The 26,351-nt window shown below is 39.1% G+C and overlaps 1 protein-coding gene across 1 annotated transcript; it reads right to left on the bottom strand.

Moving 5' to 3' along the window:
- Positions 1–483: 483 nt before the first annotated feature.
- LOC110887942 (putative uncharacterized protein DDB_G0274435) lies at positions 484–7,079 on the bottom strand. The gene is made up of 4 exons (XM_022135497.1): positions 6,689–7,079; positions 6,216–6,524; positions 5,980–6,122; positions 484–558 (listed from the first exon to the last, which is right to left on the bottom strand). The coding sequence occupies exons 1-4, from the start codon at positions 7,077–7,079 to the stop codon at positions 484–486; spliced, it is 918 nt and encodes a 305-aa protein (XP_021991189.1).
- Between the last annotated feature and the right edge of the window lie 19,272 nt (positions 7,080–26,351).

Genomic DNA, 26,351 nt, shown 5'->3' with positions numbered 1-26,351 from the left:
TCTAAGTTATGTAAAGGTTATTTAAGGTATATTGATGTTCTGGAGTATTTGTCGCATTAAACTGAGTACGTTTACATACTAGTTTGCGTATAATTCTCCAGAAAGCGATGTAGAGTTTGAAATTGAACAAAAGTCAAAACATGAAAAATGTAAAACACAACCAAACAAACATTGAGATAAAATAACATTATTTTATTGATAATTGAACTGTTCACAATGATTACAAGCACAAATGTTACAATGTCGTCCCATCCGGTAGGATTGTTGACTCCAAGTGCTAGGTTCCAATCCTCTTGAGGGAGGATTGGTTCCATGGGAGGTGTTACAAGAATGTTCAACCTCTGGTGCAAGAGGTTGATTTCTTGAAAACTGTTTTCCAACCCCACCATAAGATAATTTATATGGTCTATGAGGACCTCCTCTACCGAAGTCATCTCGTCAAGAGCTTCACGTAATGCCATTACGTAGCGTACGAGAGTTGCTTCAATTAAAGACCTTCTTTCCCTTCGACTGTTTCTGGTATGTGTAGAAGAGGTTCCACTGTTCTGACTTGACATTCTACGAAAACAAACCAAAAAGAGTTCATTTTAATGAAACAGTAGCTTCGGACACGGCCCCGTGATCAATGAGCACGGCCCTGTGTTTACCTTTCTGCAGAATTTTTTAATAAGGAATCTTGGAGTTTCAAATTATTTTTCCAACTTATGAAGCATTTTTAGCAGAAATAACTTAAAACAATGTTGTATAAAAGATTCCTTAAACAAAACCTAACAATCATCACAATAAAGCTTGGAATCATGGTGATCTCAAGCTTCAATGGAGATGTTGAGGTGAGAAAGATGAAGAAGAAGGTAATGGACAAAAGAGGAAAGGACAAGATGGTTGTTAGAACCTTCTTTTAGAAAATACCTAGGATGGTATGTAGGAAGATTCTCTAAAATGTCTGCCCCTGGAATGGTCCAAATGTACAGGATTCTTGGTTGCATTTATAGAACACGACAACATGCTGCACACGGCCCCGTGTCAGCTGGACACGGCCCCATGTGCAGACAGGATTCTGAAACATTTTGTTCGTATTATGACAAAAAAGTCAGAAAGGAATCTTTTGGTGGACACGGGGGCATGTTGACCTGGGCACGACCCCGTGTCTAGAGGCTGTTTATGAAGTTTCGTCTATTTCTAAGGAACTTATCTGGATCGGGTTGTTCCTTACTAGATGGAACAACCCCAAAGTGCCTAAGATACCTTAATTGCTCTAGACTAAGACGAGAACGCAAGAGGTTGTCGGTGAGGGTGATTTCTATACTAAATGTAAGTGGACAAGTCCAACCCTTTCCCGGGCTCTCGTTAAAGAAGGTGTATGCCAAATCGCTCAGTTCTATGTATGCACGGAACGAAGTCGATGGAGTCCTTCACGGCACAATCGACAAAGGGACGACTATCGCTCAAGTCCTCGCTAGAGTTAGAGGTAACATCGGGAACAACGAAGTTGTTTTTATTCGAATGCGATCCCAACAATTCTTCTTGGGTATGGTCTTGAGATGAATTTTTAAAATCCATCCTAAGTTCTTTTAACCAATTAAGAATTAGATCTTCTAATTGAAATAGTTCATCAAGAAGCATTTCTCCTGGAAGGTCCGGTTGAGAGCATTCGAGGGAGAGATAGGGATTATTTTTACTTTCGCCCCTCTTAAGGCTAAAGGAAAACAATGGGTCTATATAATGGGGCTTATAATTTAGAAAATAGCATTCTAATTCTTTATGAGAGCCTCCTCATATTTGACACAACATACCATAAGAGTGCCGAAAGTAAAAAATATCAGTATCACTCATGTTTGTGTCAAAAATTACCAACCGTCGGGATCTTACGGTTCTGTTTTCAGTAATTGAAACTTGGGCACGGGGCATGTTGAGTGGGCACGGCCCCGTGTTCAGCTTACTGTCTGACTTAAAACAGGATTGCCAGTTCCAAAGATTGGGCACGGGGTGTGTTCAGCGGGCACGGCCCGTGCTGAGTTCTGCAGAAGCTGAAAAATTAAGAAAATCCTAAAAAAACAGAAAATTTAGAAAAAACGATTAGGCCGTTGATTCCTAACTTTCTTAAAATCCTTGTGTCCCCGAAAACGGCGCCAAAAACTTGATGTACGTTAGGTGTAATAGATTTTTAATGTATATTTTAAGCCCTTTTACACTTTTTAGCCAAGTTTTAAATTTATAAAACACGATATGTGTTGGTAAGTGCACCCATCGTTAGTGTAGTATAGTGTTGGTAAGATACCGAGGTCGTCCAAGGACACAAGAGCTTTTAGTACCGGTTATCCTCAACGTCTAATCAAATCAAAAGTTAGAAAAAGGTTTTTAAACTAGAAAAATAAAACTAACTAAAATGCTGAAAATAAAATAAAAATAAAAACAGATAGACAAGATGAATCACTTGGATCCGACTCGCCTTTAGTGTAACCTTTGATTATTTCCGCACTTTTGCACTTTTTAAGATATTATCTTAGTTATTGTAGCAGGCCCCTCTTTTGAAGGTGACGTTACCCTCAACCCGGAAGTTTGAGTCAGCAAGGATACAATCCTAAAGGGTCGGATTATTGAAAGATAATTAATTAATTTATTAATGCATAATGTGATAGGCCCCTCTTTTGAAGGTGACGTTACCCTCGGCTAAGTAGTCTGAGTCAGCAAGGATACAGTCCTAAGTAGCCGAGTTAAAGTTTTAATAGTAGTTTATATATGAGGGGATCAAAGAGTTTGGACCCCCGCCATCCAACACCATTGGGTATTGAAGGAGGTCCTACTAAATTTGACCCTGGTCCTTTGCAGGATCTATACACTGAACAATGGCAAGACTCTAACCAAACCATTCCCTTAACCCCCATCCAGGTAGCCGACATATCTCCATATAGACCGTGGAGATATGAATGGTGAAAATCTTTTATTTTATATATACAGTAAAATAATGCCAAGACACCACGGACAAATGATAAGGAAGAATCACCTTCAACATATAAAACTAGTTTTTAAAGTCATTAATACATAACCAAATAAAAAGTGCGAAAAGATTAAAAATAAAAAGTATTACACTAAATGCTTGTCTTCACCAAGTGATGTAAGAGACTTAGGCAAACATGGCCTTTGATTGTCAAGAACTCTTACGATCGATCTTGGATCCCGAGACGACTCACATACTCTATGATGGACAATGGATGATGGTGTTGTCGGTGAGGGTGATTTCTATACTAAATGTAAGTGGACAAGTCCAACCCTTTCCCGGGCTCTCGTTAAAGAAGGTGTATGCCGAATCGCTCAGTTCTATGTATGCACCGAATGAAGTCAATGGAGAGTCCTTCACGGCACAATTGACAAAGGGACAACTATCGCTCAAGTCCTCGCTAGAGTTAGAGGTAACATCGGGAACACCGAAGTTTTTTTTATTCGAATGCGATCCCAACAATTCTTCTTGGGTATGGTCTTGAGATGAATTTTTAAAATCCATCCTAAGTTCTTTTAACCAATTAAGAATTAGATCTTCTAATTGAAATAGTTCATCAAGAAGCATTTCTCCTGGAAGGTCCGGTTGAGAGCATTCAAGGGAGAGATAGGGATTATTTTTACTTTCGCCCCTCCTAAGGCTACAGGAAAACAATGGGTCTATATAATGGGGCTTATAATTTAGAAAATAACATTCTAATTCTTTATGAGAGCCTCCTCATATTTGACACCACATACCATAAGAGTGCCGAAAGTAAAAAATATCAGTATCACTCATGTTTGTGTCAAAAATTACCAACCGTCGGGATCTTACGGTTCTATTTTCAGTAATTGAAACTTGGGCACGGGGCATGTTGAGTGGGCACGGCCCCGTGTTCAGCTTACTGTCTGACTTAAAACAGGATTGCCAGTTCCAAAGATTGGGCACGGGGTGTGTTCAGCGGGCACGACCCGTGCTGAGTTCTGCAGAAGCTGAAAAATTAAGAAAATCCTAAAAAAACAGAAAATTTAGAAACAACGATTAGGCCGTTGATTCCTAACTTTCTTAAAATCCTTGTGTCCCCGAAAACGGCACCAAAAACTTGATGTACGTTAGGTGTAATAGATTTTTAATGTATATTTTAAGCCCTTTTACACTTTTTAGCCAAGTTTTAAATTTATAAAACACAATATGTGTTGGTAAGTGCACCCACCGTGAGTGTAGTATAGTGTTTGTAAGATACCGAGGTCATCCAAGGACACAAGAGCTTTTAGTACCGGTTATCCTCAACGTCTAATCAAATCAAAAGTTAGAAAAAGGTTTTTAAACTACAAAAATAAAACTAACTAAAATGCTGAAAATAAACTAAAAATAAAAACAGATAGACAAGATGAATCACTTGGATCCGACTCGCCTTTGGTGTAACCTTTGATTATTTCCGCACTTTTGCACTTTTTAAGATATTATCTTAGTTATTGTAGCAGGCCCCTCTTTTGAAGGTGACGTTACCCTCAACCCGGAAGTTTGAGTCAGCAAGGATACAATCCTAAAGGGTCGAATTATTGAAAGATAATTAATTAATTTATTAATGCATAATGTGATAGGCCCCTCTTTTGAAGGTGACGTTACCCTCGGCTAAGTAGTCTGAGTCAGCAAGGATACAGTCCTAAGTAGCCGAGTTAAAGTTTTAATAGTAGTTTATATATGAGGGGATCAAAGAGTTTGGACCCCCGCCATCCAACACCATTGGGTATTGAAGGAGGTCCTACTAAATTCGACCCTGGTCCTTTGCAGGATCTATACACTGAACAATGGCAAGACTCTTACCAAACCATTCCCTTAACCCCCAACCAGGTAGCCGACATATCTCCATATAGACCGTGCAGATATGAATGGTGAAAATCTTTTATTTTATATATACAGTAAAATAATGGCAAGACACCACGGACAAATGATAAGGAAGAATCGCCTTCAACATATAAAACTAGTTTTTAAAGTCATTAATACATAACCAAATAAAAAGTGCGAAAAGATTAAAAATAAAAAGTATTACACTAAATGCTTGTCTTCACCAAGTGATGTAAGAGACTTAGGCAAACATGGCCTTTGATTGTCAAGAACTCTTACGATCGATCTTGGATCCCGAGACGACTCACACACTCTATGATGGACAATGGATGATGGTGTTGTGATGGTGGGGGGTGGTGGGTGAAGTGTGAGAGAGGTGGTGTGCCAAGGGATGAGTTGCAAGTGAGCCAAGCACCTCTATTTATAGCCTGAACAAAAGCTCGGGCACAGCCCCGTGTCCATTGGGCACGGCCCCGTGTCCATCCCTCTTCTCTTTCTTCATTAATTGCAGTTTGGCTGCATTAGTTGACCACTCCCCCGTGTCCGCTGAGCATGACCCCGTGTGCAGAAGCGTATCTGTACTATCAAGATTTCCTCAGATTCTGCGAATCTTAGAGTTGACCACGGCCCCGTGTCCAGTGTGCACGCCCCCATGGTGGGTGATAGAAGCTTCTACAACTTTGTCTTTTCTGCTGACACTTGGGCACGCCTCCGTGCTCATTGAGCACGGGGCGTGTTCAGTCTTCTGTTTACTTGTTTTTGCTTGGGAAGATGCTGTCGGGGGGTCGGGCATGCCACGTTTGTTCCTTTTCTTGTATTTGTGTTAGATTTAACTGCATTTTTTGCGTCTTTTGTTCATTTGAGCTCATTTAATCCTTAAAATACAAAAGGAAGACAAAAACACACTTTTCCAAACATTAGTACTAAAAAGGGTTAGTTTTATGCCACAATTGATGTAATTTAAATGTTGCATTTTGTGCACATCAGTCATGATGATGTGTCAGCGGGAAACTGCTCACAGCTCTTCGTGCTTCGCGTGTCGAACTCTGGGGCGCACGATGGAGGAATGTCGTGACATCGGGCTTGAGCCAAACCTAACCAAGTCGAATCGAACCGAGTCGAACCGAATCGAGTCGCGTCCACATAAAGTGTACCAACACAAGTATAATCTCATTTTGGATGTTGTGTCCAAGATAATGCACATGATGATTTCCACTAGTGATTCGCCGCACATGCTCTTTGATGACCGGATCAAACTCTTCCAACATCTCAATGATACCCAAGAAATTTTCACTACCTATTAAATACCATTAACAAATATGAATTAAACTCAGTTATTACAATTAAGTATAAAAAAAGTAATTGGTGGAACTAAAAGAAAACAATTTACCATTACATTTTTCATACAACTTTTCCTTTTTTCCTCGAAATGCTAGATTATGTTTAGCTAGAAACTTCACTAAGGCAACGATTCTCAAAAGGACTTGTTTCGAATAATTTGTTTCTTTCTTTAATCTCTCGTGTTGATCTTTATCAATTGGTTGGTTCTCTCTCAATCTTTTGCGCATATTAAACCACATTTTCATATGTGTGAGATGATCTAACGTAACTTCATGGGCTTTCACTCTACCGGCAGTATGGTGCCAATCATTGAAACCTTCACCTTCCAATCTACCTTTAGGAGCCACACTTCTACACACTTTGCAACAAAAACAAAACATCTTATCTAGCGCTTTGGAATATACTAGCTATTCTCTGTCACACTTCTCCAAATTTGATAATGTTCTTGTATAAATAGTGCCGAAAATCGTCTATTATATTGATTAAGTGGACCAAATTCTATACTAGTATCTCTTTTAGGACCTTTCGCGACCAATACCTTAAGCTCATCCGCATTAAGTCCTTCCCACCTTCTTGGATCAAATATATCCACACGTTCTTGCTCTTGTCGGTTTTCAAGATTTTCTTGTTGCTTTTCAACGTCTTCTACTTCCACACTTTCTTCCTCGTCTTCTACCTCCACACGTTCTTGTTCTTGTTCTTGTTCTTGTTCGTGTTCGTGTTCCTGTTCCTGTTCCTGTTCCGGTTCCTGTACTACTTCTACTTCAACATCTTCTTGTTGATTTTCAACAATAACTATAGGTGGATTAGGCGCCAAAAACTTTTGTATAGCACTGGCTTGAGACTTCACCAATTCTTCTGCTCGTTTTCTTTTTTGACGTTTTTGCCATCCGGATGCTTGTTTAGGAGCCATCGATGTTCACTTAACAAGATACAGGTTCACTTGACAAGATACGGGTTCAATCAACAATTAACAATCACAAAAATTAACAACAATTAACCAACTAACAACAATCCTGTGCCCCTCGAAATCGCATGCCTTGTGCGGAAGTCCTCCCTGTACACCATAAGAGTCGCCCCTGTTGAAGACGGACAAGGCAGATTTGGATCACATCAAATTTGTTATCTCTGAATAACTATGAGTTGTAAGTTCCTATCTTGCGGATGCTTCTAGTTCAACTTTTTTCCATACACCCTAAATTTTAAGGTCATTTAGAGCATTCGCATTGGACTCCTTATATTTATGTGAGTGGGTTGGTTATATTACAAAAAATGGGATAAAGAAGGAACCTTGTCCCTAGTACCCCATAGGATACCCATCATCCCACCCCATAAGGGTTATGATGTCGGCAAATTACCTCTGCACACCATCCATATGATTTGGGTACCACTGTTCATCTGTAAATATATGGGAAACACTGTTAAGCCCTTATAATTTTTTTAATATTTTAAAGGTGGTTATGCGTGGAAGAGAGAGAAAATGGAATAATAAAGGTATAAAAGGTGTTATTTAACTGAAAGGGAGAAAGAATGGGTCTGTCACTCGTAGCATAAAATGTCTACTCGTTTCATAATATAATATCCTAGTTATAGAAAACTACATGAGACATCCATCATCACCGTTCTATGGTTTATTGTTACCAATGTCGTATTGAGTTATCGCCTATAATATGCATGCGATAGGATTACACTTTTATTATACTTATTCTCACATGCTCCGATAAATTTTGTTATTTATTATTTATCATTGGCTAGATGTGACATAGCCTTAGTGTATCGTTGGTGTATTTTGCCTTGACATGAGTGAATCGTTTTATTTGACCTCGATACCCGAGCATATCCACCTATGGGGACATAGGGCGTCATCATAGGCACAATTGACGTGCACCATCTGTGGCGGTGCAAAAGGCCCACAACGCCTCTATATTGTATTGTGTGCTCAGTGATTGCACTTATTGATTATTGAGAGGCGTATGGATCGATCCTAGGAGTTAAAGTGAAAGTGTTAGTGTTAGTGGTAGTGGGATAGGTGTGAGTGCCTACATCCCCTCTACATAGTGGTGCATTAGAACTGCAGCTAATGTATAAAGTGTTACTGTTTATTTTTATTGCCTCACATGGGTATTTCTGATACACCTTCATGGTGTTCACCAGTGATCATTCAACATAATGTATTGTTTCAATCGTTAAAGTGTTTTTTGTATTGCTTCTATCATTAAAGCATTATTGCTATTGTTTCTTCGTTACTTGGCAATTTTGGCTCAACCATTTCTATTTGTTGTTTCTTTTAGTATGTCTTAAACAGGTACTCAGGGAAATTCGGGGAATGTGTGAAGACTGATAATAAAATACTAGAGTTGGAAGCAAGGAGTTTAATAAATTTAGATACTTTATGTTTTGGAGATTTTTGTTTTAAACATATGGAATTTATGTCTCCCAAAGCATATAAATACATAAAAGCAAAGAAAGAAATATTATAAATTAGTATCACTCAGTTATATTTTCATAAAATGTTTCCATAAAATAAATAAAATAAATGAACAAAAAATCAATGTACTTAGATAATATACCAATTCAACGTTCCGAGCTCCGCCCATTTGTCAAGATATAGTTTAATTAATTCTTTTATTTCAACATGCTCAACTTCAGGTTTCCTAAACATTCCGTTTGGTGAAGTAATCGCAACCGTTGCAATTTTGTTAGCTTTAAGCGCCAATTCTTCTACTAATCTATATATGTTTTCAGGCCGCCTTTTCTTTACCTTTCTTAAAAGTTTAGCGATGTTTGTATTTTTTCTTTGGTTTGGAAACGTGTGTTGTACGAACAGGCTCAATAGAGACAAGCAGTGTAAGACCAGGCTCAGTGGAGACACTCGGTGTAGGAACACGCTCCGTAGAGACATACAGTGTAGGAACATGCTCACTACGAATACGAACATGTACAGTAGGAGCAGTCTTAATAAGTTTACGATCAACAACATCCTTGGTATGAGTCGGATGTTTCGGAATCTCGGTATTTAGCTACATTAACAAATGATATTATCAAACCATTTATTACAACTATATATATATATATATATATATAGAGAGAGAGAGAGAGGGACAAAGAGAGAGAGAGAATAAAGTGATTACCAAATCCATAAAACTCACTCTAGTGTTTACTTCTTCTTGAAATTCCATGTGTACTTGAAATGTCGTGTGCCCTTCGTCAAACTACACTAGCAAAGAAAATATATTTTATTTCAACTATATGTAAATTATTAGTTATAAAGAAACAATTACCGGAGCTGGCATATAACACTCAGAATAATCGGGTGGTTGCTGAAGATAAGCATTTGATTTTTTACGAGAATCGGTGTTTAAAAGTTGTATCATAAAACAAATATTGCTAATATAACAATAAATAAAGTAATATATGGCTACATTTTTTTGTAAAGAATATACTTTTAGGCTTTTCTAGGCCATTGAATAAATTTTCCTTGTGTACTACCCATATCAATTACTTCCTCAGGCTTCATTGAGTATGGTGGGATAGGATAAGCTTTATATTTTTCCGTTACACCATCTACGTATTTTTTTATGTAATCAACATGCATCGGGTTGTTATCTAAAATCCAATGAGAAGAAGGATAAGGTTGCTCATGTCCTAAAATCATGTTGGGGAAGGAATCGTTGACGTGATGTCGTGGTCACATTCAAATTTAATCCCCAAAACAACTATAGATAGTGGTAAGAGGGTATCGAACTCAGGGAGTATGTGGAAAGTATGTCGATTGTATAGATTTGCACTTAAACTACAATTAATCTAATTTGCTGAAAAATAAAGATCAATAGTTTGGATTGTTGTTTTAGAAAACTAAATTAAAAACTAATTTCAAATCAAATGTTGGTTGCAAAACAGATTAGGAGAGAACAATGACCATCTTAGGTTTCAGTTTCTTTAAACAATTGTGTGTAATTCCAACTAGAAAGAGTTACATAGACATAACTCGTGTATAGATAATTGAAGTGATAAAAGGGAACAAAGTACTCGGATTATATAAACGTGAGGTTATTTCCCGATGACCAATTAATCAATAACCAACCCTAACCCTTCCCGTGATATCTCGATTGCCAACGGCACCAAGAACGTACGATTAAGACTAGAAATTGCAATATCGATTAACAAGTTACAAGCAATTAAACATACACCATGATATTCAAGCAATGCAAGTTATCATTCTAGAAATTCAGAAATAAACACACAAAAGTTCAAGAGAAACCTTCACCTAAGATGATCACCGAAAAGTTTAGCCGGACATAGTTTGGTGAATCATCATACCAACAAATCTAATGTTCATAGGAATCATAAACACAAACCGAATGTTAGCAATTTTTCAAAACCAAGCAAGACAACCAAAATTCGCCCCTAGTGAGTCCCAAAACCGTCCAATCATGAGAACCCTTGAAAAGACATCATAAAAACCAACTTAATGAGGCAGTTACACATTTGATCGCAGCCACCACCGTAAATTACGGCTCCACCGTAATTTACGGTGGGCATAAAAGGTTTACGGTGCATATTGTCTGAATTACGGTAGGCTCCAGATGAAATCCAGGTCCACCGTAAATTACGGTAGGACCGTAATTTACGGTGGTGAGCTGATATATCTTCTTTGTTTCGTCTCTCGTTCCACACTCGACCCGTTCATCTCCAAACCCTCCAAAGCTGCATTTAATCCATCTTTTAACTCCCGAACCGCACCTGAAACATAAGCAACAGTAGTTATCTAATTCAAGATAATTACACGATTAAGTGAAGGATTATTTCGTCTTTTAACATGATTAAGGGTTGTCCAACGGACCACCCGTCACATCCCCACACTTAACCGTTGCTTGTCCCAAGCAACTCATCAAATCCATTTCAAAACAAGTGATCAAATTAAACCAAGCAAAACATGCAATCTTTTTACTAACCCCTTTTTAACATCCAACCAATGCACCCCTCTCTAAATCTCTCCTCTCGGCTACAAGTGAAAACTAGCAAAGATAAGCTAGACACACACTAGGCAAACGGGTGGTTGCACAATCATAAGCTTGTACCTAAATCGATCATTCTCCTAAAATGGGTCAAACATGAATGCAAATCAAAGGGACTTTCAAGGTTGTAACGCGGCTAGGTGTATAGGTAGGAAATGGAATATATATGAAGTAGCGAAAACTTGACCCGGTCTTTTATTACAAAAATAAACAAACAAACAACTATCAAACTTAACTACTATATACAAGACCACTAAACATCATCATTTTTTTTTTCATTTTTCATTGCTTTCTCTCTCTTTTTTTTTCTTTTCTATTTTTTTTTAAACAAAGCAAGCAACCATACAATAAAGCTTTAAACAAATCTACCTCAAACTAATAAATCTACTAATACTATCACTAACACTTATAAGACCGAGTCAAATTTGGGTAAAATTTTAAGTAAGTAGCTAGGGGTAACAATTGATAGGCTTTTAAGGCACAAAATGGGCAACTAAATGTCCAAACCCCCGCCCCTCTCGCAACCATGCTCATATATATAACTTATGAGGTACAACCCCCCAAATCCCACACTCACTCACACCACGACGAGGCTACCTAAATGCCCTTATCCTTTTTTCATTCATGTCTAACTAAGGACTCAAATCGCATTCAAGCACAAGTTCTAATGCACGCCCACCCGTAGCCACTCTCATCAAAGATAAGCATTATTTATATACAAGTCTGGCTACAATTCTCACCAAGAATGAAAAAGGTATCAAGGGTTGCCGGTGCACCAACTTGGGGTTAATCTAGGGTGTTCAAATTTTCACATCGTTTCGCTTGACTCAAAATTTTTCAAAATCTTTAAAATTTCCCCCCATCCCCACACTTGGGATACATTGACCCCAATGTATGGCTTTAGGAGGCTTTGATCACTAAATTCATTCCACATCAACAAAAGCTTCTCCACTCAAACCACAATTTTCTTTCTGTATTTTTTCATTTTATATTTTTTATATTTTTTTTAACACATGACACCACCAACAAGCACCAACCCAACAAAACAACACAATCATACACCACCCAACCACCCAACCATAAACAAAATAAAACTACAACTATGCACAAATTGTACAAAAGAGAGAATACCACCTGACTAATAGTAGTGCGGTCCTGGAGGTCCAAAAATGGATGACATCATGTCATTCCATTCTCCAAATCCAAACGCGCCACTGCTACTCCCTCCTTGTTGTTGGGCTCCCTCTTGCTGCCTCGGGTCAAGCCATTGAGAATGGTGAAGTGGTGGAGTCGGATATGAGACACTACCGTCATAAGGTGGTAACGAGGCATAGTCCACATGTTATGGATCCTCAACAACCGGCCTTCCGGCATGCCAATCTGCATGCATCCTCCTCGCTTGATCGTCATGATATCTATTATTCGTTTCCACCTCTCGGGAATACACCAATGTGCGGTTCCATGCCTCAGTACGATCAAGATTATGTTTTAACGACCGCTCTATACTTGCACTATTCCTCGTGTTTTGATCATACAACGTCCTCTCCGACCCCGACCATGTATCAAAAATAGATGCCGGAGGACGTTGACTTTCAATCACTTCTTGCATTGTACCGTTATAAGCCTAACCCGGCTCATAAGATTGTTGCGCATAATCATAAAACATACCACCATGACCTCCACCATAACCCCCTTGACCCACATTCAAGTTCAGCCCGCCTTGCGGTTGCTCCTCATAATCTTCATCCCCGCTTGGGATCTCTGCTTCACTCTCGGGTTCATCCTCTTCACCCGGTAACAAATCTCTCGCATTCGCCTTAAGAGCTCTCCACCTTTGGCCTTCCGACTTTAACTTGTGATAACGCTCCGTTTGAGTATACGTCCAAACATTCCCCAACTTATCCAACGTAAAAGGCTGGTGCCTTTTTGTTACTCCCCGATCTTCAGATGTTATCGCCTTCTGTTGTTTCATCAATCCCGTAATTATTCGACAATAAGGGACGATGTCTCTTCCATACTTACTCCGGCAGATCCATAAGTGGTTCATGATAAGATAACGTATCGGGAAACGTGGAGCCCCATGCATTAACGAATAAAGAACGGGTACCTCCGGAAACCTCACCTGTTCTTTGTCTCCCCTTCTTGGAATGACATTGAGAAGACAGATTGTATGCAACAATTTAGCTTCTATCTTCAAATTCTTCCGGTATAGAATACCACTGTATTTACCGGGTAAAAATATTGCTGCCAACATATCATTCCATCGAACATGTTTCTCCGGTTTAAGCAAGAGGTCATCGAGAGTGGGAACCATGTAATCACGAGCCGGGAGACTATCATACTTCCCGAGCTTCTTTAACGTGTCAAATGACATCTCCATCGGTACCCCGTGCACCTCACCAATCAACTTCATCTGTGACGGCTTGTTAAAATTGTGACATTTCAAGGTCGCCATCCATTCTTGTATCTCGGTCATAAATAAGTTGCTTTTGTCTTTATCGAAACATTTGAGCGCTGATTCCCATCCTAGTGCCCGAAACTTATCAAACACCCCAAACTGTTGGAACTCCACTTCCCGAACCTCTCGTTCACAAATGAAGGCCGCTGCCTTGTTCTTCAACTTATTCATGCAGTCATGGTAGAGTGTCGGTTGCCACTCCTCTGCTTGATCATCTAATGGACCCGAATTCTACACCGGCTTTTCACTTGGATCCAATTCCATTTCTTCTTCGCTCTCACTTTCATCCACCCGGCCCAAAAATTGCCTCTTTCTCGGTTGTTGTTCCACTTGTTTGCCTTTCCCTTTTGATGATGATGAACTCGATCCCGCTTGTTCTTTCGTCTTAGCCATTTCCTACACACATTAGACAATCAACAAAAGCAACACAAAATTAGGCTCCTTCCACCTAAACATCCCCACACTTGCTTGTTACTATGGTTGTAGATGCTAGTGAACTATAATGTATAAGTTTTTTTTTTTTTTTCAAAAATTTGGGCATGGTGTCTCTGTAATGTAGAAATCCCCAAAAGTTCACTACTTTAACCACAAATCCTACATCTACAACCATATCGATGTTCAAATAACCCATTTCATAATCATATCTAAAAACAAGCAAGTGGGTATGGGCAAATAACCTAAATAACCTTACTTTTCACAATGTAGCATCAAAATACAACAAATAAGCTTTCATACCTTTGCTTGAAGATGCTAAAGTGCTTGTGAAACAAAAGCTCCAAAAACCCCCAAATTTTTCGAACTAGGGTTTAGAATTCGGACCCTAAAACTGCGTTTTCTCTTAAGTTTCTTGGCAAAATCAGAATCTACGTGAAAAAATAGTCTAGATAGACTCCGATTTCACTCAGTTTGGACAAGAATTGAAGGTGTTATGGAGGATTGAAGGTTAGGGAAGAAGAAGTTCTTGTGGGTCTTGAGAGATGAAGATGGATGGATGTAAAGTGAAAATGATTTGTGTGGTTGGGGTGAAGTCACGTGACCTGATGTGTTTTTTTGTGTTTTATTATAATATATTTTTTTATGTATAGGCGGAACCCCGAACGTCGGACAAGAATTTTCTCCGCACCGTAAATTACGGTCATACCGTAATTTACGGTATGATCTGAACATGAGCCCCCACCGTAAAACAGGAGACCTATACCGTAAAACTCAACAATTTTCATAACTCACCGTAAATTATGGTCATTACGGTATGACCGTAATTTACGGTGAAACCTGAACATGAATTTTTACCGTAAATCAGTAGAGTTTTACCGTAAAGACCAACCATATTTCCTTTCCACCGTAAATTACGGTAAAACCGTAAATTACGGTGGATACTGGGCGATCCTGATTCATGCAAAATGCTGTTTTAAGGTATCATTTTTTATGTTTTTCAATTTTTTCGATTTTTATGGTTTTTTAAAATTTTTTTTTTTTAAAACGTGTAAAATCACCCTACCCCCTCAAAAATCCCGTGTTGTCCTCAACACAATGTTAGAGTAATTCGTGGCCCGAACATCCCCACACTTGTTTCAAACACGGATTTCGAGAAAATACGGCAATTGTGCAAATTATACAAAACAAACAAAACAAAATACTACTATGTACACTACCAAACCTGGGCCTCTCATGGTTGTTCCTCATCGACCGGGCGCAAGATGTAGCCCGCTTTGTCAAGCTCCAAAGTGTTGATGTCATTCCCATCCAAATACGGCTTTAACCGGTGACCGTTCACAGTTTGTTGTTTCAATGTTTGCTCGTCTTGGATGTCTACATCACCAAATCTCCCAACTCTCCGAATGACATACGGACCCATCCATTTGCTTTTGAGCTTGCCCGCAAACATCTTCAATCTTGAGTTATACAACCAAACTTTTTGCCCCACTTCGAATGTTTTCTTTCTCAATTTCGCATCATGCACTTTCTTGAGTTTATCTATATAAGCCGATGCACATTCGTACGCCTCATCTCGAATCTCTTCTATCTCGCTCAATTGCAACTTTCTCAACTTACCTGCCTCATCATAATCCGCATTGACCGTCTTAATCGCCCAATGTGCTCTATGTGCCAACTCCATTGGCAAGTGACAACCCTTACCATACACCATCCGGTAAGGTGTTGTGCCAATAGGAGTCTTGTAGGCCGTTCGGTATGCCCACAATGCATCATCTAACTTGCTCGACCAATCCTTTCTATCCATTCTTACCGTCTTCATGAGGATCACTTTGATTTGACGGTTGGACACTTCGACTTGTCCACTTGTTTGCGGATGGTAAGGTGTGGCAACTCGGTGGTTCACGCTATACCTTTTCAATAATTTCCCGAAGTTGAAGTTCTTGAAATGCGAACCACCATCACTTATAATAACCCGCGAGATTCCAAAGCGAGAAAAGATGTTGGATTGAACAAATTTACAAACAACCGAATGGTCATTCGTTCGTGTTGCAATAGCTTCGATCCACTTCGAGACATAATCCACCGCTACCAAAATGTATAGAAAGCCATTCGAATTCGGGAAGGGACCCATAAAATCTATACCCCATACATCAAATATCTCCACAACCAAGATTGGTTGTAATGGCATCTCATCCCTCTTCGATATGCTACCCATCTTTTGGCAATTTATACAATTTCTGGCGAATTCAATTGCATCCTTGAAAATGGTGGGCATATAAAAACCACATGAAATAACCCGATAACCTGTTTTGTGCCCACTAAAATGACCCCCACAAGCGGATGAATGGGCATGAGTCAAGATTTCCAACACTTCCGTTTCGGGCACACACCTTCGTATAACTTGATCCGGTCCAATCTTGCAGAGATCCGGTTCATCCCAAATGTATTGCTTTACTTGGACCATGAATTGTTGTCGACGCTTTTTGGTCCAATGACTTGGGATGGCACCCGTGGCTAAATAGTTGACATAATGAGCATACCACGGTGCAACGAAAGTGGAAACGGCTAAAAGTTGCTCATCGGGGAAACTTTCATTAATTTCACTCACATCATCGGTCCCTTCCACCGGAATCCGGGACAAGTGATCCACTACTACATTCTCACTTCCCTTTTTATCTCGGATTTCTAGATCGAACTCTTGTAATAATAAGACCCACCGAATCAAACGAGGCTTCGCGTCTTTTTTCTCCATCAAGTACCGGACCACACTATGATCCGAATAAACCACTACTTTGCTCCCCCAAATATACGAGCGAAACTTATCCAAAGCATACACCACCGCTAGTAATTCCTTCTCGGTTGTGGTGTAGTTAAGTTGCGCTTCGGATAAAGTTTTAATTGCATAGTAAATAACCACCGGTTTCTTGTCAACCCGTTGACCCAAAACTACACCAATAGTGGTGTCGCTCGCATCACACATTATCTCGAACGGCTTTGACCAATCTGGTGGTTGCAAAATAGGAACCTTGACCAAGTGTTCCTTCAAAACAGTGAAATCTTGCATACACTCGTTAGTAAAATCAAATGGGACATATTTCAATAACAAGTTGCATAAGGGTTTGGTGATAACACTAAAACCCTTAATGAAACGTCTATAAAAACCCGCGTGTCCCAAGAATGACCTTACACCCTTAACATTTTTCGGAGGTGGCAAAGATGATATTACCCGTATTTTTGCCTTATCCACCTCCATCCCCCTTTCAGAAATCACATGACCCAACACAATGCCCTCTTGCACCATGAAAAGACTTTTCTCCCAACTTAGCACTAGATTTTTCTCAACGCACCTTTTTAAAACCTTTTGTAATTCGTTGAGGCAAGCATCAAAAGTAGTGCCAAAAATGGAGAAGTCATCCATAAATACTTCGAGCGACTCTCCAACCATGTCCGAGAATATACTCATCATACATCGTTGGAAAGTTGCCGGAGCATTACACAAGCCAAATGGCATTCGCCGAAAGGCAAAGGTGCCATATGGACAAGTAAAGGTGGTCTTGTGTTGGTCATCCGGGTGTATGGCGATTTGGTTGTAACCCGAATACCCATCCAAAAAACAGTAGTATTTTTGACCCGATAGTTTTTCAATAATTTGATCAATGAATGGTAGCGGGAAATGATCCTTAGAAGTGGCGGCATTCAATTTTCGGTAGTCAATACATACACGCCACCCGGTAACCGGTCGGGTGGCAATTTGTTCACCACTTTCATCCTTGACTACTTGAATGCCGGCCTTCTTAGGCACAACTTGGGTGGGACTCACCCAAGCACTATCCGAAATTGGATAAATGATTCCCGCATCCAGCCATTTAATTACCTCTTTTTTAACTACCTCCCGTAGGTTCGGATTCAATCGCCTTTGAGCCTCTCGTGTCGGCTTCGCATCTTCAGTGGTAATGATTTTATGCATGACAATGGATGGACTAATTCCTTTGAGGTCGGCAATCGTCCATCCAATAGCTCCCTTGTTCTCTTTTAAAACCTCCATCAACGCTTGCTCTTGTACCAACTCCAAATTAGAGGCAATAATGACCGGTAAGGTGTCATTATCCCCTAAAAACACATACTTCAAGTGGCTAGGCAAGTCTTTGAGCTCCAACTTTGGCGGTTCCTCCAATGATGGTTTCGTACCCGAATCGATCTCCGCCGGTAAACCTTCAAATTGATGAGTCCATGGCGGTCTACCTTCTTTCAACGCCATCGCGTCTTGCTTTTCCTCTTCAACCCGGAGTGCATAAGCATGTACCTGTTCAGAAAAATCACACAGGCAAATATCCAAACCATCCTCCTCATACTCATGCGGGTTGCATCCATCAACTATATCTGCCATGAAACACTCATCAACACCGTTAGCATTAGAATTGTTAGTAAAAACATTCAAACGCATTTTTCTATTTACAAAAGCCATATCAACTGTACCAAATCTACAATCGATAATAGCATGTGCGGTGCTTAAAAACGGCCGACCCAAAATTATATTTTGTTGTTGCTTAGGGTCCGCTGATGAGTAATCCAAGACTAAAAAGTCAACCGGGTAATAAAACTCATCAATTTTCACAATTACATTTTGAACCATACCCCGAGGTAACTTATGAGACAAATCGGCCAAAACAACCGTTGTCTCCACCCTTGCTAACGGACCAAAGTCATATTGGTCATATAAGCCCCCCGGTAAAATGCTAACCCCGGCTCCAAGATCTAGCAACGCCTTAGCCATTTGAAAATTACCAACTTGTATATTAATCAATGGCGTGCCCGGATCTTGGAGCTTAGGAGGAAGCTCCCCATTTAAAACCGCACTCACTTGCCCGGTTAAATCCACCCGCTTAGGCACTTTCTTCTTGTTTTGCCTTTTTTGTGTACATAATTCTTTTAAGAATTTTGCATAAGCGGGGACTTGTTTTATTGCATCGAGGAGTGGGAGATTTCTTTTTACTTGTTTAAACATGTCCCACATCTCCTCTTTTTGAGGACCTCTCGACACAATAAAATTTTTCTTTCCCGGGTCAAGTAAGGCCGATGGAAACGGGACTTGACTCGGTTCACCCTCAACTTTTTCATTCTTTTCATTTTCACCCAAACCCGGTTTTTTAACAATTGTTTCTTTTGGTTTAACCGGTGAAACTTCATCATCACTTTCATTACCCGTGACATCCTCCACTACCCCCTCAACCAATTCGGGTGACAAATTGGCTTTGAACTCTTTTCCACTTCTCAAAACACTAACATGATTAATATTAACATTACCTCGTGACGAACCATGTGAAGGGTTTACCTTAGTGTCACTTGGAAGTTGACCCTTACCTTTCTTCAATTCCGCCACATCGGTTGCTAATTGACCCATTTGGGTTGTTAGTGATTGGATGCTTTTATCACGAACCTCGTCCTTTTGCATTCGAACTTCATCAAGTTGGTTCCGTTTTTGCATCTCCATTTGCATACTCTTTAGCATCTCCATCATCTCGTTTCCACCCGAAGACCCCCCTTGTTCTTGACCCGTTTGGTATTGTTTTTGATAACCTTGGTTATTTCCGCCTCGATATCCACCTTGGTTATTGTAAGATTGGCGTGAACCAAAGTTACCTTGGCTACCTTGAAAATTCGGGTTTGCTTGATTTGAAGGATTCCTGTACCGAAAATTCGGGTTGTTCCTCAACCCGGGGTGGTAGGTGTTAGAGTTCATGTTATTGTAATTCCTACCACCTCCTCCTTGACCTTGACTTTGAACCGCATGGACTTCTTCGTATTGCCCTTCCAACATCCCTTAGCAATTCTCAGCCGCATGACCTATTTCATTACACAAAGCACAAACATCATAAATTTGGTTAGTGGTTTGAACATTACCATCATCTATGGCATGCACTTGAGGTCGGGCAATGGCCGGTCGGGCTCTTCTTAAGGCTTGAGCTTTCCTCTTTGATGTAGTTGCCATGCTTTCCAAGAACTCCCAATCATCGTTCTCATAATTTGTTCCAAAAGTCCCACCGGTAATAGACATTAGATCACGTGCATCTTCGGCACTCAACCCCTCGTGAAAGGCATTCATCAACTCCCACAATTCAATTCCATGGTGAGGGCAATTCTTTATCATCATATTGAAGCGTTCAAACGCCTCGTGAAACATCTCACCATGTTGTTGATGGAAGCTTCTCAACCCTTTCTTGCATCGTTGGTCTTTTGGGCGGTGTAAAACTCATCCAAGAAAGTTTGTTGCATCTCCCCCCATGTATATATGGATGCCGAAGGTAACGTGTAAAACCATTTCTTCGCCTTATCTTCCAAAGAAAATTGGAATAATACCAATTTGATATCGTCGGCCGAAAACCCTTGACTCCCAAGAGTGTTGCAAATCGAGTCATAAGCCTCTAAATGAAAGTAAGGCTCCTTCGTTGCCAACCCCTTGTACTTTGGTAAACTTTGCAAAGAGTTGGTTCTTACTTCAAATGTTCGCCCTTGATCATTATGAGGAATGACTACCGGTGAAGGGTTTTGAGTGATTACCGGCCGAAAATGTGCTTCGATGCCCCTCACGTTTTCTCTAAGGTGTCTCCTTGGTACACCATACCTACCTCTTGGAATAATAGGACCATTTGGCCTTGGTACTTGCCCTTGTGGTGCGATTGGTTGTTGAAACTGTTGTTGTCGCATCGGTGGGCATTGAGGTGGCCTTTGGAATTGTTGTTGTACATGTTGTGGCCGGACTTGTTGCAATGGAATAGGTTGTTGCATTGGTGGCCCTTGTGGTCTCGGCCGAATGTGTTGTGGTATAAGTTGTTGTTGAGGCATTCCACCAACACTTGCCATCCCTTGGGATTGACTTTGAACATACCCAAACTCCCCTTGATCACCATAACCTCCATAAAAATACCCATCCTCATCATACCCCTCAAAATCTTCAAATCCCTCATCATAACCATCTCCTTGAATTCCCGAAGTTTGCCCAAATGGGATGGTCGAATACTGAAAACCCGATTGTTGTGGTCTAAAAGATGAAGTAGTATGCACAATAGTTGAATTTGGTGCAATTGTGAAAGCGGATGATGATTGACCCGTAGTTGGGGGAAAAATGGGATAATGGTGGGATTGTGGTGGATGGGTTGTAGGTGATGGCGGGTTCAGCTTGAGTGGTGATTGGTTGGGTGACATTGGATGGTGTGAATTCGGCGGTGGTATTAGGTAATGTGGTGTTTGGTGATGGTTGAGTGGAAGTAGGTATAAAGGATGAGGTCGTTTGACCCGTTGTAGGTGGAATTTGAGAATCAGCCATGATGTTTCTCGGTGTGATGGGTGAAGTGGGTGAACCAATGATCTTGTTTTCTCGTACTAAAACTCTGTTTTGTCTTAGCGTTCGTTCAATTTCCGGATCAAACGATAGCGGTGATGACCTGTGAGAGGCCCTAGTATGCATACACCTGAAGTACCTGCACACTAAAACACAACCAGCGTAAACCCGAAAATAACAAAACAAAACTATTAAACTAACACATGTTGCGCACTACTCCCCGGCAGCGGCGCCAAAATTTGACGTGATTGTCGTGGGTCACGCAAATTTAATCCCCAAAACAACTATAGATAGTGGTAAGAGGGTATCGAACTCAGGGAGTATGTGGAAAGTATGTCGATTGTATAGATTTGCACTTAAACTACAATTAATCTAATTTGCAGAAAAATAAAGATCAATAGTTTGGATTGTTGTTTTAGAAAACTAAATTAAAAACTAATTTCAAATCAAATGTTGGTTGCAAAATAGATTAGGAGAGAACAATGACCATCTTAGGTTTCAGTTTCTTTAAACAATTGTGTGTAATTCCAACTAGAAAGAGTTACATAGACATAACTCGTGTATAGATAATTGAAGTGATAAAAGGGAACAAAGTACTCGGATTATATAAACGCGAGGTTATTTCCCGATGACCAATTAATCAATAACCAACCCTAACCCTTCCCGTGATATCTCGATTGCCAACGACACCAAGAACGTACGATTAAGACTAGAAATTGCAATATCGATTAACAAGTTACAAGCAATTAAACATACACCATGATATTCAAGCAATGCAAGTTATCATTCTAGAAATTCGGAAATAAACACACAAAAGTTCAAGAGAAACCTTCACCTAAGATGATCACCGAAAAGTTTAGCCGGACATAGTTTGGTGAATCATCATACCAACAAATCTAATGTTCATAGGAATCATAAACACAAACCGAATGTTAGCAATTGTTCAAAACCAAGCAAGACAGCCAAAATTCGCCCCTAGTGAGTCCCAAAACCGTCCAATCATGAGAACCCTTGAAAAGACATCATAAAAACCAACTTAATGAGGCAGTTACACATTTGATCGCAGCCACCACCGTAAATTACGGCTCCACCGTAATTTACGGTGGGCATAAAAGGTTTACGGTGCATATTGTCTGAATTACGGTAGGCTCCAGATGAAATCCAGGTCCACCGTAAATTACGGTAGGACCGTAATTTATGGTGGTGAGCTGATATATCTTCTTTGTTTCGTCTCTCGTTCCACACTCGACCCGTTCATCTCCAAACCCTCCAAAGCTGCATTTAATCCATCTTTTAACTCCCGAACCGCACCTGAAACATAAGCAACAGTAGTTATCTAATTCAAGATAATTACACGATTAAGTGAAGGATTATTTCGTCTTTTAACATGATTAAGGGTTGTCCAACGGACCACCCGTCAATCGTCGAATGGCCATATAAGCTCACAAGTAGTGATTGACTACAAACACGTAAATATTGTTAGTAAATATTATAAAATACACCTATCTTGACAAGTGAACAATGACACATGCTCATTTTATGACATCTACTGAAAGATAAAAACTTATGTCGACTATTAAGCAGATGCTTGCACATAGAGTGGTATGAAGAAAACTTTACATAAGAGCAGAAAATTTAAGTTGCATAACGGGTCAAATGTAGAAATCAGACAAAATGAAACAACTTGAACAACTTAAACGTGTCAACACTGCCATAAGTTTGAATGCCAACAGTTAATTGAAAAATAAGAATCTCGGCTGATCAAAGTGATTTGTTGTATGTTTAATTTTCATGCTTAATAGATGGAAAAAAAGAGTGAATACTAACATGCTTATGAACTACTCTACAAATAAACCTAACAACAAAATTCACATAAGCACGTTCAGCCAAAAGAAAAAAAAACAGGTTTTATCATACTGTTGTGCTTGATTAGATTTTTGAATCAAGACTAGAGCACATTGGAGCCTCTTTAAAGCATGCCGGCCTTATCGTGTTTGCATTTTTTATGCTAATAAGAAAGAATTCCGGTCCTATCAAACTGGTATGAGAAAACCCATCTCGCCGAAAGGTCTATTGAATCATAGATTATTCATCAAATTAAGCATGGTGCTATCCTATACTAATCTCCTATACATACAGCTACTTACGAAAATGTGACCACCATGTATAATCTTATATATAATAAACGAATCACTCCATAATTATTGAATTCACCACGATATTAAAAAACTGTTTTTTATCGGTTAAGTCAATGGACAAAGACTACATAGAGTTGACCAAAACGGCGTCACTCATGCCATTTCAACGAGCCGAGTCACGACACGTTTAGTTTCATGGATGATTTAAAAGTGACCCCATGTTGATCCGGCCCGTTTACAAAGGGTCATTTGTGTCAACCTAGTCAAAGACGAAGGGTTAACAATTTTCATAACTCACTGTTCGGAATAATGTCGAACTGTGAGAATCGCGTTGACTTAGTCTCTCCTCGGATGACGTAGTTTGTTAAAGAGTGAAACTGTCGGGTGGTGGTTAGTTGTCCTAAGAAAGGCGATGTTGTCGGGAAGCTTGCGTTGTTGGTATATGTGTATGTCATTAGTACCCTTTTATGACGTACAAGGCGCGTCAAGAAAGGTGTTTTCTACTAGTGTGCAGTCGTATTAAAAAGAATAGTAAACAGACGTTAAAATACGGTACCTCAATTTTCGGTAGACTAATAACTCAGCTCGCCTGATGTCACACTCCGATATTTCCACGTATTACCGGTGGACCCGGTGGGGAGTATCGTGACGTAGTTGATATCGTCATAGTCAAATAATCACAGTTCAATGCACAGCGGAAGTCTAAAATAAAAATATTACAAACCATTTGAATGTAACATAAATTATTACACAACAGTTGTAAAGTGGATCCATAGGCGGATCAAAACAAAAAGAAAATATTTTTCAACAGATTTAAGCATCAAAAGCTTGTAAGACTCTTTATTTGATACTAGGAGTAGCCAGCCCATTTCGCTTAGTACCTGCACCTAACCTTTTTGGAAAATACGTCAGTTTACACTGGTAAATACAATTAACTAACTCTTTTGAAAAGTGTTTATAAAATTGATTTAAATGCACAAGGCACAAGTATTCTTTTATAACTTGGGATAATTATTTAAATATAATCTTGTAAAAGAATTATATGTTTGTTATACGTTCAGTAGCCCGGGTTAGAAACACCGGGTTAAAGATTAATAGACACACCACATAATACAACCCAGGACGAATTAGTCTCAACGAGCGGGTATATTATTTTACATACGCACCGGCAGGTGTATGTTGCTTAAGTCGTGACCATTTCAATGAATGAGCTGAGGATATCCAGGACATGGTCATTAACCCCCCAAAGGCTTAAAACAAACAAAACAGATTAAACGGGTTATCTCAATGTTTTAATCATCATTTGATTAAAGATTTAATACCCGACCAAGCGGTATTTTATATACCGTACCCCAAGCCCGTATAAGGGAAATTAGTTTAAAAGTATTTACCTAAGCAAAAATACAAATTTATCTCAACTGTATAATAATCAACAAGTGCAAATATCTTTTACTGGGTTCCTAAATCTGGAACGAAGGTTTTAATAATCTATTAGATTCCTAACGGGTCTTACTTAAGTTTACTCTTAGACCGGTTAGTTTTAATGAATGGTTTACGGTTCAAAACACAAAATTAATTGAAGACCGGATTAAAATGTGATTTAGACCCGACATGTATGAAGACCTGTATAATATGGGTAAACTAAACAAATTCTGGATTTTGAAGCAAAAAAGATAAGGTTTGACCTGTTTCGGTTAATTCGTGCAAACTAGTTACATAAATCGCACTGAACGCGAAAAATGCATAAGGGGTAACCAAATGAGTCATGTTCAAGTTTCACATGTTAATATGCCTTAAATATGTTGTTATATCAGTAGGATACCTTCCATTATGCCCAAAACGGATTTAATTTCAATTGAAGCCCCGTAGAGGTAATTTGGTCATTTTAAAGGTTATAAAAGAGGTTAAATGACAATCTGAGATTCTGGTCTAAAATGATCAGTAAAAATATTTATTTCAATAGGTTATATCAGTAAGATATCATACATATGTGAAATTTATCATTTATGGCTAAACTATGCACCGAAGGGGTATTTTGGTCATTTCACATAAGCTTTAAAGGTCAAATTTGGAAATATGATTTCAAAACATTTACTTTCTGTTAAAGTATAAAAATTTATTCATAACATCAGTAGGTAACAACTCTTTGGTGCTAAATATGGTTTTAAACCATATTATGCGCCTAAATCGCATGAAAGTCGGTATTTGACGATATTCGGGTTAAATAAGGAAATATGAGATTTTGAACAGCTTTTACTATTTAAAATAACTTATTTAGTATATAAAATCAGTAGAAAAAGTTTTGATACGTAAAGGATGTGTAAAACTCATTTTATTAGCAAAAATGGCATAACCGTCAATTACCGAGTCAATGCAAGAACCCTATGTTTTGATCAGTTTAAAATTCAACAAAAATCTTCAAAAATCCCCAAATATTTTATTACATCAGTGGGTAGAAAGTTTGGTGTCAAAGTTTGGGTTTTATGCCGAAAATGCCGTTTAATTAATAAAAAGCTTTCAATTTACGATATTGAGCATAACTCCTAATTTAGACCACAAACTGATGTCAAATTTTTAGGGCATGTTTATAAATCAGTAATAAAGGTTTTTGTCCTCTCACACTTTCAAAAAATCTCATTTTTACATCAAAAGGGCATAATGGTCAATGATTAAGCATTTAACGGAAACATGCAAATGATTCGGATTAAATAGGAACCATACTGTATAATCTCAGAGGGTTATACTTACATGTAATATGGTCCTAAAGGAACCCTAAGGCATATCTAAAACAAGCTAA

The sequence above is a fragment of the Helianthus annuus genome, chromosome 16 (genome assembly GCF_002127325.2).
Source record: "Helianthus annuus cultivar XRQ/B chromosome 16, HanXRQr2.0-SUNRISE, whole genome shotgun sequence".
Classification (NCBI taxonomy): domain Eukaryota; kingdom Viridiplantae; phylum Streptophyta; class Magnoliopsida; order Asterales; family Asteraceae; genus Helianthus; species Helianthus annuus.
The sequence above is the reverse complement of the archived record's forward strand: the minus strand, read 5'-3'. Positions and strand labels throughout refer to the sequence as shown.